Genomic DNA, 18892 nt, shown 5'->3' with positions numbered 1-18892 from the left:
CACATTTTGTCCTTCTTTTTGTGGTGCAACTTGTTGCGCTTGATGCTTCCGGAACGAGGGCAAACTTGTCGTACCGGAAATGAACCAGCGGTCCCGGAAGCCGGCGCTTTATGGCTTTGTTCGCGGTAAATTTTATACAATAATGTACGGAGAGGAGGTGACTTTAAATAAAGTTTTGAAGTTAAGTGCTAATCCTTTGAGAAATGTTCTTGTTTCACTTTTTGTATATTTTTCCGATTGTTTTTTCTCGTGCAACGAACCGACCTAATTCTTTTTTTGTTTACTTAAAATTCAAAGTGCACGTGATTCTACGAACCTCAAAGTTCACGCTTCCCTCTCAATTGATCAGGTTTATTTTTGTAACATTTGTCAATAAAATGCTAAATATTGAAATTTTTATGTCAATGTAATTTTTCAGCCAAGCTTTCCGATAAACATTAAAATTCAAAATAATAAAATAATGTGTACTAAGCAATAATATTATAAAAAGAGACTGATTTGTACTCACCAACGACGGTCAGCAGCATATTGTCGAGCAGCAGCGCGATGGCCACGATGACGAGGACCAGCTTCCGGGAGCCGCGCCATCGCAGGACGCTGGCCTTCATCGATGCCCATGATCCGGCCGGCGGTTTCGGCGAGGAGCGCCCGGACGTGGAACCGTTGTTGTAGCTGCTGTTGTTGTTGTTGGCGGTGGCAGTTGCCGCAGTCGTGGTGGGTCCCTGGCCGTTTCCCCCCGGATCGGTTGTTTGCATTGCAACTCACGGAGACCCCTGGTGACTGTTGGCGGAGATGTACCCGGCAAGTCCAGAGGAAGGCCATGTTTGAGGGAAAAAAAAGAGAGATTGAAACCGAAAGAGGATTATTTTCTTGTTCCGCTATGTAGTGAGCAGGAGGAAGAGTTACGATATTATCCTTCACGGTACATTTCTGAGTCACTTTAGTACACTAGTAAGCCCCATTTCCGGATGTGGTACAGTCAAGAGAAATGATAAATAGCACAGGATGGACGACTCGCAGGCAATGCGGTAGACCGACAATAGAAATATTTCATCTCATATCTTATGATTTCCCAAGGTGAGATTCTTTAGCTTTATGGAACTGTCGGCTGATCCCTTGAGATGGATTCAACGCCAATATCTACAGCACATAACGAAAGTAAAATTATCCCGAGAATTTAACCAAACATGATGGTTTAACCTAATGTGCTTTAATCCTTGAGACACATTTTTTTTTAAATTTAAGTTCGAAACTCAAAACCTAGAGAGCAGGATTTTCATATGGGTAATTTTCCACCAACTCACATTAAATCGAAAAAAGTTGCCCTCGCCCCTCTTTAATTTGCGTGTAAATTTGTCCTAAAGGGTATTTGTTGTCCCTGACGGCTAAAAATCAGTAAAATTTTGAAATTTCCATGAAATCCCGTGAAATTTTTGAACTTTTTTGAAACATATCTTACAAACATCAACTCTAATCAATCATTTCATCCACAATGCTTGTTGATGTTGATTAAACTATTTTTTGATTGAAAGGCATGATATAAACTATTTGAAAATTGAAAGGAAAAAAACAAACAATAAAACCAAATAATTACAATATTTACCAAAAAAAAAAAAGGATTCAATGCAGTCACCCCACATATTTGGAACACCCATAAATTCGGAAAACTTTTGTGATAATTTGTCAATAGTATGCCAAATGCATCTTTTCTGTCGACCCAACTATTTTTAGGACCTTTATTTGGACATTCTCTTGATATTTCACTAGTAAAAGTAGTACATACTTTTAAAACAATAAACTGCTTCCAAATTGCCTGTTCCATAATTGTGGGATGATATTGTGCCTCCCACAATTGTGGAACACCTGAATTTAAAAAAGTTATCAGACCATTCATGAAACATAACTTAGCTTGAGTTTCATTTGTTTCAGTGTGTGAAGTCATTATTTTGTACAAATACTCCTGAAGAGAACCAAAAACTTGATATAAAAGTTAAAATTTGCAGTTGTTCGATACAGCATTCGAAAGATCGCAAGAAAAGCTTTCAAATGAAGCTAAAAGCGAATCATTAAGAGCGAGTTTTTCACCAATGTGTAACAGGTCGTATCGAGGTGCTCCGATTTGGATGAAACTTTCAGCGTTTGTTTGTCTATACATGAGATGAACTCATGCCAAATATGAGCCCTCTACGACAAAGGGAAGTGAGGTAAAACTGGCTTCGAAGTTTGAGGTCGAAAAAACATGAACAATCTTAAAATTGCTCGCATTTCCGTTAAATTTCATGAATTCCAACTCTCGTAGATGCATTTGAAAGGTATTTTAAAGCACTTCAAAATGTGCCATAGACATCCAGGATCGGTTTGACTTTTTCTCATAGCTTTTGAAAATTACTGTTCAAAATAGATTTTTTTGAAACCCTAATATCTTTTTCCAACAGCATCCAACACCCATACTCCCATAGGTCAAAAGATGGGTAATTTCATGCACTATAAGCCTACGGTAATAACTTTTTGGCCAATCGCAGTTTTTCTCATAGTTTTTCAATTTTTCTAGAACAAACATTTCACAACGTTAGTTTTTGCCCTGTAGGCCGCCATAGCGGCACTTTTTGGTCTCAATTTTGTCATATTCATATTCGGAATCGAAGAAAAGAAAGTTTCGCACTGCCAGGGGTAATGAAAATAGGTGAAGCTTTTTCTTTTGTTGGTGCAAGGAGGAGCACCCGAGAGCTGTAAGCGGTGCTGGCGCGGTTCCGGTCGACGGGAGCATGACTTGCTGAGGTTGGAGAGAGAAGTTTTTGCTCTCTCTAGCGAGCTTTGCAGCGTGTTCGTGGATGCCAAATCATTGATGTGGAAATCTGCATCAATGAGGAAAAAGTCTGCAAATGCCTTGGAAGCCGTCTTTGCAGACTCAGCTGTATTAACATTATTCCTGGTGAGTTTGTTCCATTTAAAGCCCAGTGTGTGTGTGGATGTGAATGACTGTATGTGTGTATGGAAGTGTGTGAAAAGAGAGCAAAATGGAACTGTTGTGGTAATTTAAATCATAATGCTAATGTTCTTCTTCATCATTTTCTTCTTTTCTTATTACTATAAACTTTTAATTGTATTCTATACTAATACGAAGTTAGGAAGCGTTCTTTTATTACGTAACGCAATAACGGGGGGTAGTAGGGTGTCAGTGTCTGCTACGAAATGTTACGAAAATTGGGTAGGGGAGAGTGACGAAAAATGCTGTTACGTAACGCAAAATTTTCATATAAGTACTCATAAAAATTTGAAAAAGACCTTTCGTTACGCGTTACAAGGGGGGTAGGGGGGATCGCTCATCTGTTACGATTTGTTACGAAGGGGGGGGGGGGGAGGGGGGGTCAAAAATACTAAATTTTGCGCTACGTTATAAAAGAACTCCGGTCATGCTTGCTCATACTTGGCTAAGGGAGGGTTCTTTTATTACGTAACGCAGTTGGGGGGGTCGGAGGTCGTGTTACGCTCCATACAAAATTTTTAAAATTTGTATGGAAATTTTGTTACGAGGGGGGAGTCTAAAAACCGATGTTTTGCGTTACGTAATAAAAGAACGCTCCCTAATCATCCCAATTTATTACGTCACTCTTTAATTTCTATTTAACAATAATTTCTCCGCTAAAAAAAATTCTTTTCTTTTGATTATAATTTTTCACAAAGTTGTTTTTAAGAAACTATCTCGTGTAGAATCGAGTCTTTAATGCTCTTCTATTTTCTTAATTTTCTTTCTCTATCAAATGTTTACCTTTGCCTACTGCCGGTTCGCGTCGCGTCCGTCGCGCTTGATTTTCGTCGTCGTCGACTTGTTTGTTGTCTCCCCTTATATGTGCGTGCATTTTTATTTTCATTTTTTGAGTGTTCCTTCCGGGCGGTTTGCGTGATTTGACAATTGATTTTGTGCATTCTGCCGGTTTCGCCGTGACCGTCGGGTTTGTAGAATTTTAAGTTTATTACAGATGAAATTCGTTAAATACAGACATCTCGTCATCGCCGCGTTTTTGATTAAAGATCGATCGTTAAATAAAAGATATTTTTGGTATTATAGCCTTTGTTTTCAATTATCTCTTCACGATTTCGCGATTTCAATAGATTCCCTTCCGTTATGTAGCATTTATGTCGCATCGCAGATTGTCACGATAGTACGCTTTACGTTTAATTAAATAATCAAGTATGTAGCTCGCTCCAAATCACTCACTGAGATTAATATTTTACCCTCTTTTTACATATCGCTTTGGTTTTATCTTTCCACAGCCGGCTGTCTAAGATCAAACCGTTGATATAAAATTCAACATATAAACGGGAATTGTCTCAACAGCAGCATCCGATTGCTTGCCTTGAGAATAATACATCATCCCTCCAAACAAAACATTCGATTTTGGGTCGCATCATCATCTTCTATGATGAATCCTGACCAAACACCCTATCCTACTAACCAATTTTCAGGTTCCTGGCGCTCGTGGGGTGTAAGCACAGAGTAAATCAGCTGCCCTAGTAGCAACCTGCGCTAACTAACATTCCCGTCCCTTAAACTCGAGGTCTACAAACTGACATGGCGGGCGCCGTTGGTGGCCAATGACTGTTACCTATTCGCAACTGATCTAGCTTTGGCAATCATGGTGTTTTATCTTTTCAGCGCATTCATACATGCTGTTGATAAGGGAAACACCACTAGATCGTCGAAGCCAATGATCAGTAGTGCTGAAAGGATATTACGGTTCTGTTCAGCAACGGAGGGGCAACCATGGGTGATCTCTCATGCTCATGCTCATGCTCATGCTCAATTTTGTCATATTCGGAATCCTCGGACAATTTCACGTAAGTTAGAAGTATTGCAGTTGTAATTTAGATTTAAAAAATATTTAAATAAAATATTTTTGAAAAAAGAAATAGATCTTATTTATCCTATGATCAATACGTCAAATGCTGTATCAAGTAGGCGAAAACCTGTTTTACCCCTAATCCAACAAATTGTTAAAAAATATTTTAATTCATTCTAAATGGCAATTTTTCCAATCTAAATTACAACTCCAATACTTCTAACTTACGTGAAATTGTCCGAGGATTCCGAATATGACAAAATTGAGACCAAAAAGTGCCGCTATGGCGGCCTACAGGGCAAAAACTAACGTTGTGAAATGTTTGTTCTAGAAAAATTGAAAAACTATGAGAAAAAATGCGATTGGCCAAAAAGTTATTACCGTAGGCTTATAGTGCATGAAATTACCTATCTTTTGACCTATGGGAGTATGGGTGTTGGAGGCTGTTGGAAAAAGATATTAAGGTTTTAAAAAAATCCATTTTTAACAGTAATTTGCAAAAGCTATGAGAAAAAGTCAAACCAATCCTGGATGTCTATGGCACATTTTGAAGTGCTTCAAAAGACCTTTCGAATGCACCTAAGAGAGTTGGAATTGATGAAATTTAACGGAAATGCGAGCAATTTTAAGATTTTTCATGTTTTTTCGACCTCAAACTTCGAAGCCCGTTTTACCTCACTTCCCTTTGTCGTAGAGGGCTCATATTTGACATGAGTTCATCTCATGTATAGACAAACAAACGCTGAAAGTTTCATCCAAATCGGAGCACCTCGATACGACCTCTAGAACAAACCGAGCAATATTTACAAATACTGCCTCTTAAGTTCAATTATCGATTTTCTATGATTTTTTGCACATTGGCCGCTCTGTAAACCGTTCTGAATATGTGGGATGACTGTAGCTGAATGATGTACATTATTTTCGTTTTTTTTTACATAAAAAATAGTGAAATAAAATAAATAACATCATCAAGTTATAACAATTTCTATGAAATTTGACTTTCTTTTTGTTAGGTTCAATGTTTATGTTTTTTATGATCTTAATGGTTATTTTAACATTTTTTACGTCTTGTGAAATTTTCGTGAAATGTTGTATTTTGGAATTTTATTCCTCGTGAAAGTTGCAATTTTTGTGCGTGAAAAATTACTAAGCCTACTGATCACAAATCAGAGCTGGGTAATTCCCCGCCAACTCACTCAACAGTTGCCCCGACCCCTCTTCGATTTGCGTGAAACTTTGTCTAAAGGGGTAACTTTTGTCCATGATCACGATTCCGAGGTCCGTTTTTGATATCTCGTGACGGAGGGGCGGTACGACCCCTTCCATTTTTGAACATGCGAAAAAGAGGCGATGAGATAGAAATTTGGTGTCAAAGGGATTTTTATGTAAAATTTTACGCCCAATTTGATGGCGTACTCAGAATTTCGAAAAAATGTATTTTTCATCGAAAAAACACTATTTTTTTAACGCTCTGCCGTTTCCGATTTCATGTGAGTTGGTAGAGAATTACCCAGCTTCATTCTTCGATATCGAGGGACGGAGGGGAGATCACGGCGTGTTTTCTAGAACAACCTTATCAGGAAAAAATAGTCATCGCTACTTTCAAATGTGTCTTATAGGAAATTTTCTCAGCTTTCCAATGCTTCTAAGAGCGAAATGTTTCATCGGGAAATTCCTGAGATATCTCTATTTTATTGTTTTTGGTTTTAAATTCCTTTATTATTTATTGGAAACTTTTAAATAACAGTCCAGGAAACTTGTCAAATGATGTGTTTCATGTGTCTTTTACTCATCAAAATGTGCAGAATAAGACAAAAAAAAACTTTGTAGAAGGTTGCAAACCGCTAAACATTTTGCAAATCATGTTTTGTCTAAGTTTTTGAATATATGGGATTTATTCAGAAATTAAAATCATAAAACAGTGTAAAAATATATTTTGTACAAGAATTATTTGATAATTACATATTTTTTGTGTACAAATAACACGTGTCTACTCTGATTTAGCTTGTTCAACCGAAACTATGGCAGGTTTGTGATTGTTAATGGTATTATTGAATTTTAATGAATAAATTTGATATTTTCTTAAGCAAACATTAACCTGGAACATAAATACAAATATGATTTGAAATCGAAAATATACTACATATTACTGTAGCAAGCTTCAAAAGTCATATTTTCATCAGTATAAAATAAAAATTAAATTTTATAAAATGTTTTCTGTTGAAAATGCACTTAAAAGTAGCACTTAAACTCGAGTCTTCCAATTCAGAATGCTGAAAACACCGTCACAAACATTTTTTTTTGTTTGAACAAAAATTAAATAATATTTTAACAAAAAAAACAAACAGAAACTTTCTTATCAAACTATTTGAAAAAAAATCAAGAAATATATATATTTTTTTTATAGATGAGATTGAAGATGAGAGTCTTATAAACTTCTAAAATATTGCTAATCATTTAATCATTTAATACAAAAAAACTAAAAAAAATCATTTCATACTAATGAAAAGTATTTCTCCTAAAGCTCGCAACAGTAATTTGCAGTTTAATTTCTAGTATTAAACATGTTTTGTATCCATGCAACTGTTTAGTGTTTGATTAAGGAAATATTATATTTATTCATAAAAATCTTGTAATACCCTATCAATCTCAAACCTGTAGAAATTTCGGTTGTATCAGCTAATTCCAAGCTGGATCAGAGCAGACCGGTGTTATTTGTACACATCAATTATGTAATAATCTATTTGTTCTTTTAAAAATAATATTTCAATACGATTTTATTATTTTAATATTTGAATAAATCCCACATATCCAAAAATTCGGTTAAAACTTAATTTTCAAAATGTTTAGCGGTTTGCAACCTTCTACAAAGTTGTTTCTTGTCTTATTCTGCACATTTTGATGAGTAAAAGACACATGAAACACATACATATGTAATTTGACAAGTTTCCTGGACTTTTATTTAAAAGTGTCCAATTAATAATCAAGGATTTTAAAAGAAAAAACTTAAAATAGAGATATCTCAGAAATTTCCCGATGAAACATTTCGCTCTTAGAAGCATTGGAAAGCTGAGAAAATTTCCTATAAGACACATTTGAAAGTAGTGATGACTATTTTTTCTCCTTAAGGTTGCCCAGAAAACACGCCGTGAGATACAACCCTTTCCGTTTTTAAAACATTAGAAAATACGTGTTTTTCAATAATTTGCAGTCGAAATGGTGAAGGTTTGGCAATTTGGTATTAAGGAAACTTTTATGTTAAATTGGACGCCCGATTTTATGTCATACTCAAAATTCCGAATCTGCAATAACCCGGAAGGGTCATCTTTTCATTTAGAATAATATTTAAAATATCATGTTTTTTCTGTAGGACCTCGTTGGTTAGCGGCTTCGGCTGCTGATCTCTAAGTTGCTATGGGGCGTGGGTTCGATTCCCGCCTTATCCTCCTGGCCTTCTATCGGATGGGGAAGTAAAACGTCGGTCCATTTGCGTAAAAGAGGTTTTGGGTGACTCACCACACATAACCTTCGGACGCCTAGAAATGAGCAGAAACTTGCAACAGAGACCACAAAAACCCGGGGGTCGTTAAAGTGGATTGCTTTGCTTTTTATGTTTTTTTTTCTATTTTTGCAGGGCTGATTTTTAGAGTGTAACAATGTTCTAAAAAGTTTTAGAGCAGACAATTACAATTTTTTTTTTGAGGATGTTCTTTTAGCAAAAAACATGTCTCAATTTAACATTTAATTTTCACTTTATTTTTTAAATATTCTCTTAAATTTGGCAAAAATATAAACATCACAAAAATCAAAATATGCGGTTAATTGGCCAACAAAGTCAGAATTTTCCACTACAACCGTGCTAGAACCGGTAAAGGAGCAATTCCAGCTCAAATCAGAAATTTTTCTGGTACTTTTGTACCCGACCCTCTCCAATTTCAATGAAACTTTGTAGACATGTTATCCTACGCTTATATGAGCCATTTTTGTGTATATGGAGCCAATAGTACTCGAAAATAATATTTGAGGAGGGCGTAAGGTATTAAAATATTTTTGTATTTTGTAATTTAAAAATTACTGTATCTCGAAGCCGTTGCGTAGTATCAAAAAGTGGTCAAACACAAACTTGTAGGAAATTGGACAGGCTTTCTGAAAAAAAATACACTGAAACAAAAATACACGCCACATCTATGAGATTTTTTGATTTTTAAGTCTAAAACTTAAATTTAAAGGTGATGTCACGATTTTTTTTTCGTTCAAAATTTTTGAGGAAATAGCCTAAAATGTTACCAAAACACTGACGAAAAATGCAGGATGGTATGTCTCTCCTAAAAAAATACAAAAATCATTTACTAAAACTGTTTTTTTGAAAAGTGGTCTAAACGTCAAAATTTGTAAAAACCAGTAGTGGGGATCGATTCTCCAGACAATTTTACATAAAAGTGTCCAATCCTTGGGAAGATACAGCGGTTTTATAAATAAAAATGTTGAAAAAACGGGTTTTTGGTGGTTTTTGGCAATTTCTATATGGCAGACTTGGTTTATCAGTCTTGTCTTGTTTTTTTTTTACCGGAAAGCTCGTCCAATTTCTCATAAGTTTGACAGCTTTTTGATTTATATCGTTTTTATATATACGTAAGCAAATTTACTGTCCTGGTTTCTACCACACTGAAAAAAATATTCTATTTTCAGTTAGGGGAAGGTGGGGCAAGACGACCATATGGGGCAAGAGGAACAATCGCTCCTACGGCCGTAATTTGTACAATTTTGATTATTTCCAGTATGAGAAATTGTTGCTAGCAATGCAATTAGCTGATTCTACTACCACATAACCGCCAAAATGATGTAAACGCCACGGGGCATAAGATTTAATGAAGTTTTTTTCGAAACTTTTGTTTTCTTATAATATTTGGAAAGTACAAAATAAGGCTTAGGGTTCGTTTTAAGGCTCATTTTATCAAAATGCTTTTTTTCCTAGATCAGTAGTGTCCCTACAAATGACATGCACCTATTACAAAGTATGATTTAACTTTTGGTTATTTTTGTTGAGAGCTTTTAAAAAATCTTGTTCAGGTGGGGCAAGTGTACCATATGGATTTTTAGTATGGAAAAAATTACGAATTGCTGCAACAACATATTTTATTGGGAAATAAATACATAAAAGTACTTAAAAACTGATAAACAATCGTTAAAAAAAAATTGTACATACAAAGTAAAGTGATATTATGAAAATTTACAATTTATCATCGAAGTAGTATTTTTTTCGTAAAAACGATAAAAATTTTAGTAAAATATTATTATTTAATCTAAAAATGGAAGAAACCATTCAAATACATTCTAATCTGATGTATCTAAGTGATAACAGTTCAATTGTTAGCAAATTACCATATTTTTTCATGCATTGTTCCTCTTGCCCCAACGGGTTGCTCGTCTTGCCCCACTAGTTGAGTAGAACGTACGGAAAATCAAAAATTTTAAAATCAATTTTTCACATTAAAAAACAGGATTTTTTAAAAACTTGTTTAAACAAAGTCAAGACCTAGAATAAGATGATTATAATAAAATCCGACAGATTTTTTAACTTTTTAATGGGTTATAACGAGCATTTCCTTAGCTTGTTACACTTGCCCCACTTTTCCCTATTAGCAATGCAATTCAAATTATATCTGTAAGACTGGTTGCAACGCGGCTCTACTTTGTTCTAGCTGTTTCATTTTTCAAATAGAACTGAAACAGACCACCCGCAACGCGGAGTTGCAGTTTTATTTTTCGAGCAGTATTTTGAAACCGTAATAAAACTGCTCGACGAGTTTGTTTCAAACGTGAGACGATTTGGAACTGGAATAGAACTCAGTTTCAAAAAAAAAATCAGATATATAGAGATATCCACGTATTCTTACACACACACTATGATGCTGTGTTGATAATCATACGCACACAATTAAAAGCATTTTTTTGAAACAACATTTAGATCAGCGCGTTGCGAGCACCGTGTTCTAGTTTCATTTCCGCCAGTTCTAAAAATTTAAAACTGCTCGCAATTTGAAACAATTATAAAACTTCGCGTTGCAACCAGTCTAAGCCCTTACATCCAATTGAAATGCTGTCAAAGGCAAACTTATGGGAAATCGGACGGGCTTTCTGGTAAAAATATTTACGAGACTGAAAAACCAAATCTGTCATATAGAAATTGCCAAAAACCACAAAAAACCCGTTTTTTTTCAACATTTTTATTTTTAAAATCGCTGTATCTTCCCAAGGATTGGACATAGGACAATGGTCAATATGGAGACTTTTATGTAAAATCGTCTGGAGAATCGATCCTATTGGTTTTTAAAAATTTTGACGTTTAGACCACTTTAAAAAAAAAACAGTTTTAGTAAATGATTTTTGTTTTTTTAGGAGAGACATACCATCCTGCATTTTTCGTCAGTGTTTTGGTAAAATTTTAGGCTATTTCCTCAAAAAATTTGAACGAAAAAAAATCGTGACATCACCTTTTTTTTAAGTTTTAGACTTAAAACTCAACAAATCTCATAGATGTGGCGTGTATTTTTGTTTCAGTGTATTTTTTCAGAATGCCCGTTCAATTTCCTACAAGTTTGTCTTTGACCTCTTTTTGACACGACGCAACGGCTTCGAGATACAGTAATTTTTAAATTACAAAATACAAAAATATTTTAATACCTTACGCCCTTCTCAAATGTTATTTTCGAGTACTATTGGCTCAATATACACAAAAATGGCTTATATAGGCCCAGGATAACATGTCTACAAAGATTCATTGAAATCGGAGAGGGTCGGGTACAAAAGTATCAGAAAAATTCCTGATTTGAGCTGGAATTGATCAAAGGAGTAATTCGTGGGTTGAATAATGCCAAATTCCAAAACGTCACTGCTGAAATTGGCCACCAGGTTCATCTAACATAGAGCTGTAAGTCTACAATTTGTAAATTGCAGCGATATCACTATCAAGAGTGCTATTGCTAATCCAAATAACGAACAATAAATTCTTAACTCAGCGATGAGGAACATCTAATGGAATTTAACGAGGTACTACTAAATCGACACTCATTAGAAAGCAAACTTAGCCCGTGTTCCTCCCACCGCTAGCACACCAGCCAAAGGTAAAAACATCAAAGCTTTTAATTAGCAATTCACCAATAACGAGCGCGCGCTGTAATTATCTTATTCACAGCCACCGCGGTTATCTTGAACACAATCATAATTTCTTTGCGCGCCAGCAAGTGCAACAACTAAACCCACGTTTTTTTTGCCTCTCTATACCCACTCCGTTTAGCGCCGTAACCATGATCTTGAGCATTCTCCGGCCACTTAGTAGGGAATTCTGTCTTTGTGTGTGCAGTACACTTGCTTGCTTGCTACTATATTGTTGATTCTGCCCGAAAGTGCACTGTGTAAAATTGCTTCAAACTGGCACTAAATCAATTTTATCGGGTTGATTTGCTTATCAGGTCATAACACTATCGCTTAATACAATTTTGTTTACGTATGATATTTGAAGTTGAAAATCAGTAAAATATTTTTTAATTCTTATTTTACTATATTTAAGCTGGTAAAAATAAACATTCTGCGATGTTTTATCGTGTTCATCGGCAATAGAGTAAACATATCAGAACGAGCACATGGATGACGCACTGTACACATGTACATGAGTTTCAAGTTCATCAGATTTAAAGTTCTGGTCAAACATTGAACTTTTATTCATTGTATTGTTAAGAATATATCCAACTTTCAAGTAATCTCTGTAAATTGTCATATTAACTTGTTGAAATTACAAAGTGGATAACAAGAAGATTTCAAAAATCAGAATTAGGAACGATTGATTTACCAAAGTTTTTCGAAAATCATTTTCAAACAAATAAAACAACTGTTCGAAAACCATTACTTTCTTTATAAGAAAATATTTCGAAAGAACTGAGCCAACTTCAAAATCAAATTTCACCACATTATCCACCAACTGGCCTTTGCTGCGGCACCTTCGCACAATTAAGTGCATTTAGTCAGGCAAAATATGCCTGCTCATGGCGGTGCACATTTCTATTGAGATAGCCCCGAAGGGGCCCGGTAATCCACACACAAAGCGCGGTGCATAGTTCTGAAACGTGAAAGATGATAATGAATTTTGCAAACTTCCTCATTTCTGCCAATTAAGAACCCCCCCCCCCCCTCCCCACCGCGATTCGCACTATTTTCGTTTCGCAAGTTTCTTTACCGGCAAAGACACCGCGGCGATGCAGTTTTATTTCACCTTAAACTTGGTGAAACCAGAATAGGAACAAGAAACTTTTCAAAGTGCTAATTTTGTTGTACTTCTAGTCAATTCAAGTTAATGCAAAGCAACGAATTTAATTTTGATTGATATTTTTGGCAACTTGCTAATTTCAACAGAAGCTTGCTTACAACTTGTTTTGTCGGCAACCTGTTTAGGGACCGAATGTTTGCGCCTTAAAACTAATTGAAAGACAAACGGCCTTACGATACCATTCGGAAATGAAAATTCATGTAAACAAGGGTTATGGAATGGATGGCTTCCAGTTTTGGCTGGGTTTTTGGAATGTCGGCAAAGGTGCCCAACATTTGAAATTTGTTTTTTTTTTCAAGTCTTGACTTCAACAAGTTTCCGCCCTGCTCTAGTTTTCACCCACCTATTGGATTTAATCTGTATTTACACGGAGAAAAAAGAGTTCCTAAAATCGTGAACAAGCGTTCATGAAAATTGGAACCACGAACAAAGTGTTCAAATTTCATGGTACGTTTTTCAAAATCGTAGCATGGGATTTGAACACTTTGTTCGAGGTTCCCATTTTCATGAACGCTTGTTCACGATTTTGGGAACTCTTTTTTCTCCGTGTAGCAAACTTATACCATTTTTCGTTGTGGATGATTTCTGTGGTCATGAAAAAAACATGAAATCCAATTTTCGCCTAGGGCGAAATCTAGTATTGCGTTATCAGATTTTAACAGGAACCAGTTTTCGTTTACCATGAAAACTTATCTAATCGCAAAGAAATGTGCTTGATAATATATTGGGACCATTCTAGATTATTTTTAAAGGATAATCAATCATTTAATTTTATTTCATTCATTAGGGTGTAAAAACATCAGAAAATTAACCTAAGCTAAGATATGGGACACCTAGTTCAAACGTGGTAATAGTTTACTGGTACATAGGAGAACAAATTGAGCAGAGGATGGAAAAGTAGTTACACAATATGCTTCATATTTGCTTTATTTTTTTTATTTAAGAGGTACTTGAAGTTTTCTATTGAGTCGATTTGGGAGTGAATGACATATAGGGTTAAGGCCGATGCAAATATTTTTAAAAGTTTCTGTCCCTCGGTTCTGGCCGGAGTCGAGGGGGGGAGGGCAAAAAAATAAAAAAATAAAAAATATTAAAATAACATGCCATAGTTTCAACATTTGCATGGAAAAGGTGTTTTAAAATGTATTTTACACTAGTTCAGTTGTTTTGCAATCAAAGTTTTCAAAAAATGTAAAATTTGACGAAAACAAAAATTTTAGCGAAAAAAAACTTTAGCGATAGTAAACATCGAAAATTTTCGAAAATTCTAAAGATTTTTAAATCAACCCAAACATGCTAAAAATGATTCTAAACCCAGGGGAATTCATTTTAAATTGATTTTAACTAATTGCACTTAAATTTTGTTAAAAATATTGAAGTTTTTTGAAAAAATATTTTTTTGCCCCCTGATTTTTCGGGCCAAAATTGGGGGGGGGGGGGGGGGACAAAACTTTGAATAATATTTGTACCAGCCTAAAGTTCCCATAATAAAATCAACAACGACATGGAGCTACACTAAAACCCAGTTGGTTTGACACCAACTGTTGTCAAACGAACGGGGTCACTTTTTAGTTTGTAAAAAGTGTAAAAAGTGTAAAAAGTGAAAGTTCGTCACTTTTTAGTTTGACTTAGACCAACTAAAGCGGTACAAACTAAAAAAGTGTCAAACGAAAAAGCAATAAACCATCGAGGGTTGAGTGTAATTGTAACTGTGTGCCCTTATCTTGGGTGAATAGGGAAACATGAGTTCTATCAGGAATTTTTATTTAGTAATATAGACAGAGAACCTCAAAATTAGTAGGATACTTGTAAAAAAAAACTCCTAGGGTTTTTTGAACATCAATTTATTTTACAACAAAATATGTGCACATGAATGAAATTGAGCTTCGGAAGCATGTTGTGTGTCAATAGGAGACCATATTTGCTTAGCTTTGTGCCATAATTTCATTTGAATCCTTGATTTCTGTCGCGGTCGAAAACTAGTTCCAAGGGTGGGCGAAAATTGGATTTAGGGGGGCGAAAATAGGCACTTCAGATCACTTTATTAAAACGCAAAATTTCAACAAAAAAGACCTTGTTAATGATAAAAACCTTGTGAAAACTTAAAATTCCCACTATCAAGTGGGTGATTTCTGGGTCCTCTACTAAATTCCCGTTTAAGCTACACCCGTTGATGAATTCTAGAGTTTTATTTGCATTTTGGGCCGTTTTATTTGCGACAACTGTCCAAAGGGATTTCATTTCAGAACGCGTTTGACGCACGTACAAGTTAAACTGCCGTAAACATTTGTAGTTATAACTCGGGACTCCAGCAACCAACTTCAATCAAACATCGGTAAAATGCACAGAATGGTTAACGAAACAAAAGGTGTTTGTTATTGTTTATTCAAGGTCAAACATTAAAACGCGTTTTTCTCGGAACGTCGAAATGGGGGGTGCGACAAGATAGCAAGACGACGTCGAATTGACTCATTGAAACAGTTCACTGGTGGCAAAAAATGAAAAAGTATTAAAAATATTTATTTTTCAAATATCTAAGCAGTGACGATTTTTTTTCACCCAAAAAAATATTTTGCGTTACTGTACAACCGAATTTTACCTAAACTGAAATTATTTTTAAACGAAATTAAACACGTTTAAAATGTTAATCAACAAAGGGAAATGCATTTTTAAATGTTTCCCTGAATGATATTTGAAAGATTTTTCAATCAAATCTTGTATTTGGATGGGTCAAAAAATTATACACCTCTCGTAATTTCTTGAACACATAAATAATTTGAATAACATTGAAAATCGTTTAACGTAGAATTGTTTTTAGATAGTTTACTAAAATTTTCCCAAAATATGGTGGAATTTGATGGACCGCTTAGACTGGTACAAATATTTTTAAAAGTTTTTGTCACCCCCCCCCCCCCCTTCAAAATTGGCCCGAAAAATCAGGGGGCAAAAAAAATATTTTTACAATAAACTTCAAAATTTCAATGAAAATTCAAGTGCAACCAGCTGAAATCAAATTAAAATACATTCTTCTGCGTTTTAAATCATTTTTAGCATGTTTGGGTTATTAAAAAATCTTAAGATTTTTTGAAAATTTTCGATGCAAAATCTTTTTTTTTCGATACCTACAATTTTTGTTTTTGTCAGATCTTAGATTTTTAGAAAACTAATGATTGCAAAATAACTGAACTAGTGTAAAATGCATTTTAAAACACTTTTTTCATTTAAATGTGAAGACTATGGCTTGTTATTTAAATTTTTATATTTTTTTATTTTTTTGCCCCCCCCCCCCCCCTTGACCTCGGCCAGGGCCGAGGGACAAAAACTTTTTTAAATATTTGCATCGGCCTTATAGAGGATGACATTGGGTCAAATGAAACTAAAATGATGCTCAAATACAACGATATTGTTAAAAACAAGTCATCCAACAGTGTTTCTGACATGCTACAATGTTTGAAGAAGAGATTTTCAAACATTTGGGCACTTTTAGAGCAACTTCCACAAAAATATTTAAAAGCTACATAAACTTTTTTTCAAATATTTGTACCAGCCTTAACACTCTTCTGCATTGGAAGACTCTTTAAAACTTAATCAAATTTGTATTCTTCCAATATTCTTCCCTATCAAATTTGTCAAGTCATCTTTATGTAAATTAAAACGATATTCTAACCTGTGTAAAAGAAAAAAAAGGTCCAAATCGTTGGACACTCTGCCGTTCCCCGTGGTCGTTAGAACACGCGGCGTTCTTATTTGCTTCACAATTCACACACCACAAACTTGGCGAACTTTTCGAACGAATTCACCCGTCCAAACTATATGCAAAACTCCGTTCACAGAACCGTTCCGTCCGTCCCGGGGGATGAAGAAGCGCGCGCGCCCTGGCCGATGTTTACCTCTCTAATCACAACCGTTGACTGACCGGAGTTCATCTCATTCATGTGCCTCTCGGCCTCCTCCTCAGCAACCGCACATCAAACGCCATGCCACACGTGTGTGTTTGTGTGTTTATCTTTTTTTTTTCGTTGTTTCGCCCGAGACGCGGTTGATTTTCGCTTTCTTTCACTCATTTCTAAGCCCGAATTCGTTTCGTTCTGGCCATCAGCTGTGTGGGGACGCCGCCGCCGCCACCGGTCTACGGCCACTCAGAAGCTACCTGCGTCGGAGAGGCCTCCCGAGGGCCTCAAGCCGGCGTTTTCTCCCGCTCTCTCTCTCTCCTCGGAAGCTTATGTATTCGCATATACGCTTGTTTGAGTTTAGAACTGAAGCTTATCTAATGTGTACCGGCCAGTGTTGGCAGTTATTTGAGTAAAGCTTACAATCATTAGTTTTTTTTCAAAAATCATTTCACCACAAGAGGAAAAAATAAACTACCGTCAGTCGAAGTGTCATTGGCTCTGGGGTTGATATTGGGTAAAAGTGATTTTTTACGGATTTTGCTATGTTTCTTTTTTTATGAAAATAAATTCTGATTAAAATGTTGTGTGACATCTTAAGACAACATTGCCTAAAAATAAATCTCGTTCTCATCAAATCTTGTAATTTTGGCATAGCATAGCATAACGGGTCTGCACCACGCTGTAGGGGGTGCCACAATGGTCAATTCAATATTCTTAGACAATTTGATTGCTGCCCGGTACAACCAAGAATATCTAAGAACGTAAATTTCCACACTGTGCTCCAAGGCTACGCCCCTACAGTCCCGTGGGAATTTGGGAGGGGATGTTTTTGTTGTTCACTAGTGGCAAAAGTGCAGGGAACCCATGCGACTTTTAAAAGTGAACGGAATATTTTTGGGAGGTTTGGAATGGGGGCTAGAGGAATTTCATCGGGCCGATGAAAATGGTTGAATGCGTAATGTATTACATGATTTGGATGTTTGTAAGTGTAAATGTTAGTCTTTAGTGTATTATCTAATAAGCATATAGTTTTGTAATAATGATAAATAATAAATATAAAAAATATAGTATATAGAATAAATATAATAAATATGATAAATATATTAAATATAATCAAGATGATTCCAGGAAGCTGTGAAAAATAGCAGTAATTAAAAATATAAATGCTCCAGATGGTTCCCATATGCTGTTTTAGAAAGTTTCGTTAATTTAAGCAATTTGATCATATATGGTATGAGAAGATGGTATGTTACAGGAAAGGAATAGGATAAGGAATAATATGAACATTTAAATAAATTATATAGTGAGTAGATAAATTAACATGTAGACATTTAATTTAAAATAATTCCAGGAAGCTGTAAAAATTTAAATAATTGTAAAACTAATACTCCTCATGGAACCACAAATAAAACAAAAGAGACACAAGAATCTAAACATGCGGCTTCGTACCTTCCACAGAATTCAACATGAACACGACCACGAATACAGCACAAAAAGGACACCACAAAAATCCATTTTCTCGGCGCTGCTGCTCACACCAGGGTTACCAGGTCTGAACAGAAAAAATCTGACAAAAAATCTGGAAAAAATCTGGCAAGCCACTTTTCTCAAATTAAAAAGCAATTTTTTGTCCAAAAACAGTGTATTTTCACTCTTTATACATTATAGATTCACAAACTAAACAAAATACATCAACAAAATAATGTGCGGAAGAAAAAGAAAATTATTTTTTTCAAATTGGCACTCAAAAAATCTGGCAACCTGGCACCCCTGGCTCACACGATAATCTCAAATCTTGTAATTTTGGCAGCACACAAAACTTGATGTTTGTTTTT

The 18892-nt window shown here is 35.3% G+C and overlaps 1 protein-coding gene across 4 annotated transcripts in view; it reads right to left on the bottom strand.

The window, feature by feature from the left end:
* The window catches only part of LOC120414817 (synaptic vesicular amine transporter), an 84187-nt gene that overhangs the window by 49942 nt on the left and 15353 nt on the right, over window positions 1–18892 (bottom strand). For 3 of the 4 annotated variants that reach the window (XM_039576139.1, XM_039576140.2, XM_052709590.1), the window contains exon 3: window positions 509–780. In XM_039576139.1, the coding sequence (XP_039432073.1) occupies window positions 509–755 (247 nt within the window). In that variant the 5' untranslated portion in view covers window positions 756–780. Of the gene's footprint in view, window positions 1–508; window positions 781–16831; window positions 17080–18892 lie in introns of those variants that run through there. The other variant, XM_039576142.2, reaches the window with a different exon arrangement.

Source organism: Culex pipiens, chromosome 3 (assembly GCF_016801865.2).
Source record: "Culex pipiens pallens isolate TS chromosome 3, TS_CPP_V2, whole genome shotgun sequence".
NCBI classification, from domain to species: domain Eukaryota; kingdom Metazoa; phylum Arthropoda; class Insecta; order Diptera; family Culicidae; genus Culex; species Culex pipiens.
Note: the sequence above shows the minus strand (reverse complement) of the source record. Positions and strands in the feature narration are given on the sequence as shown.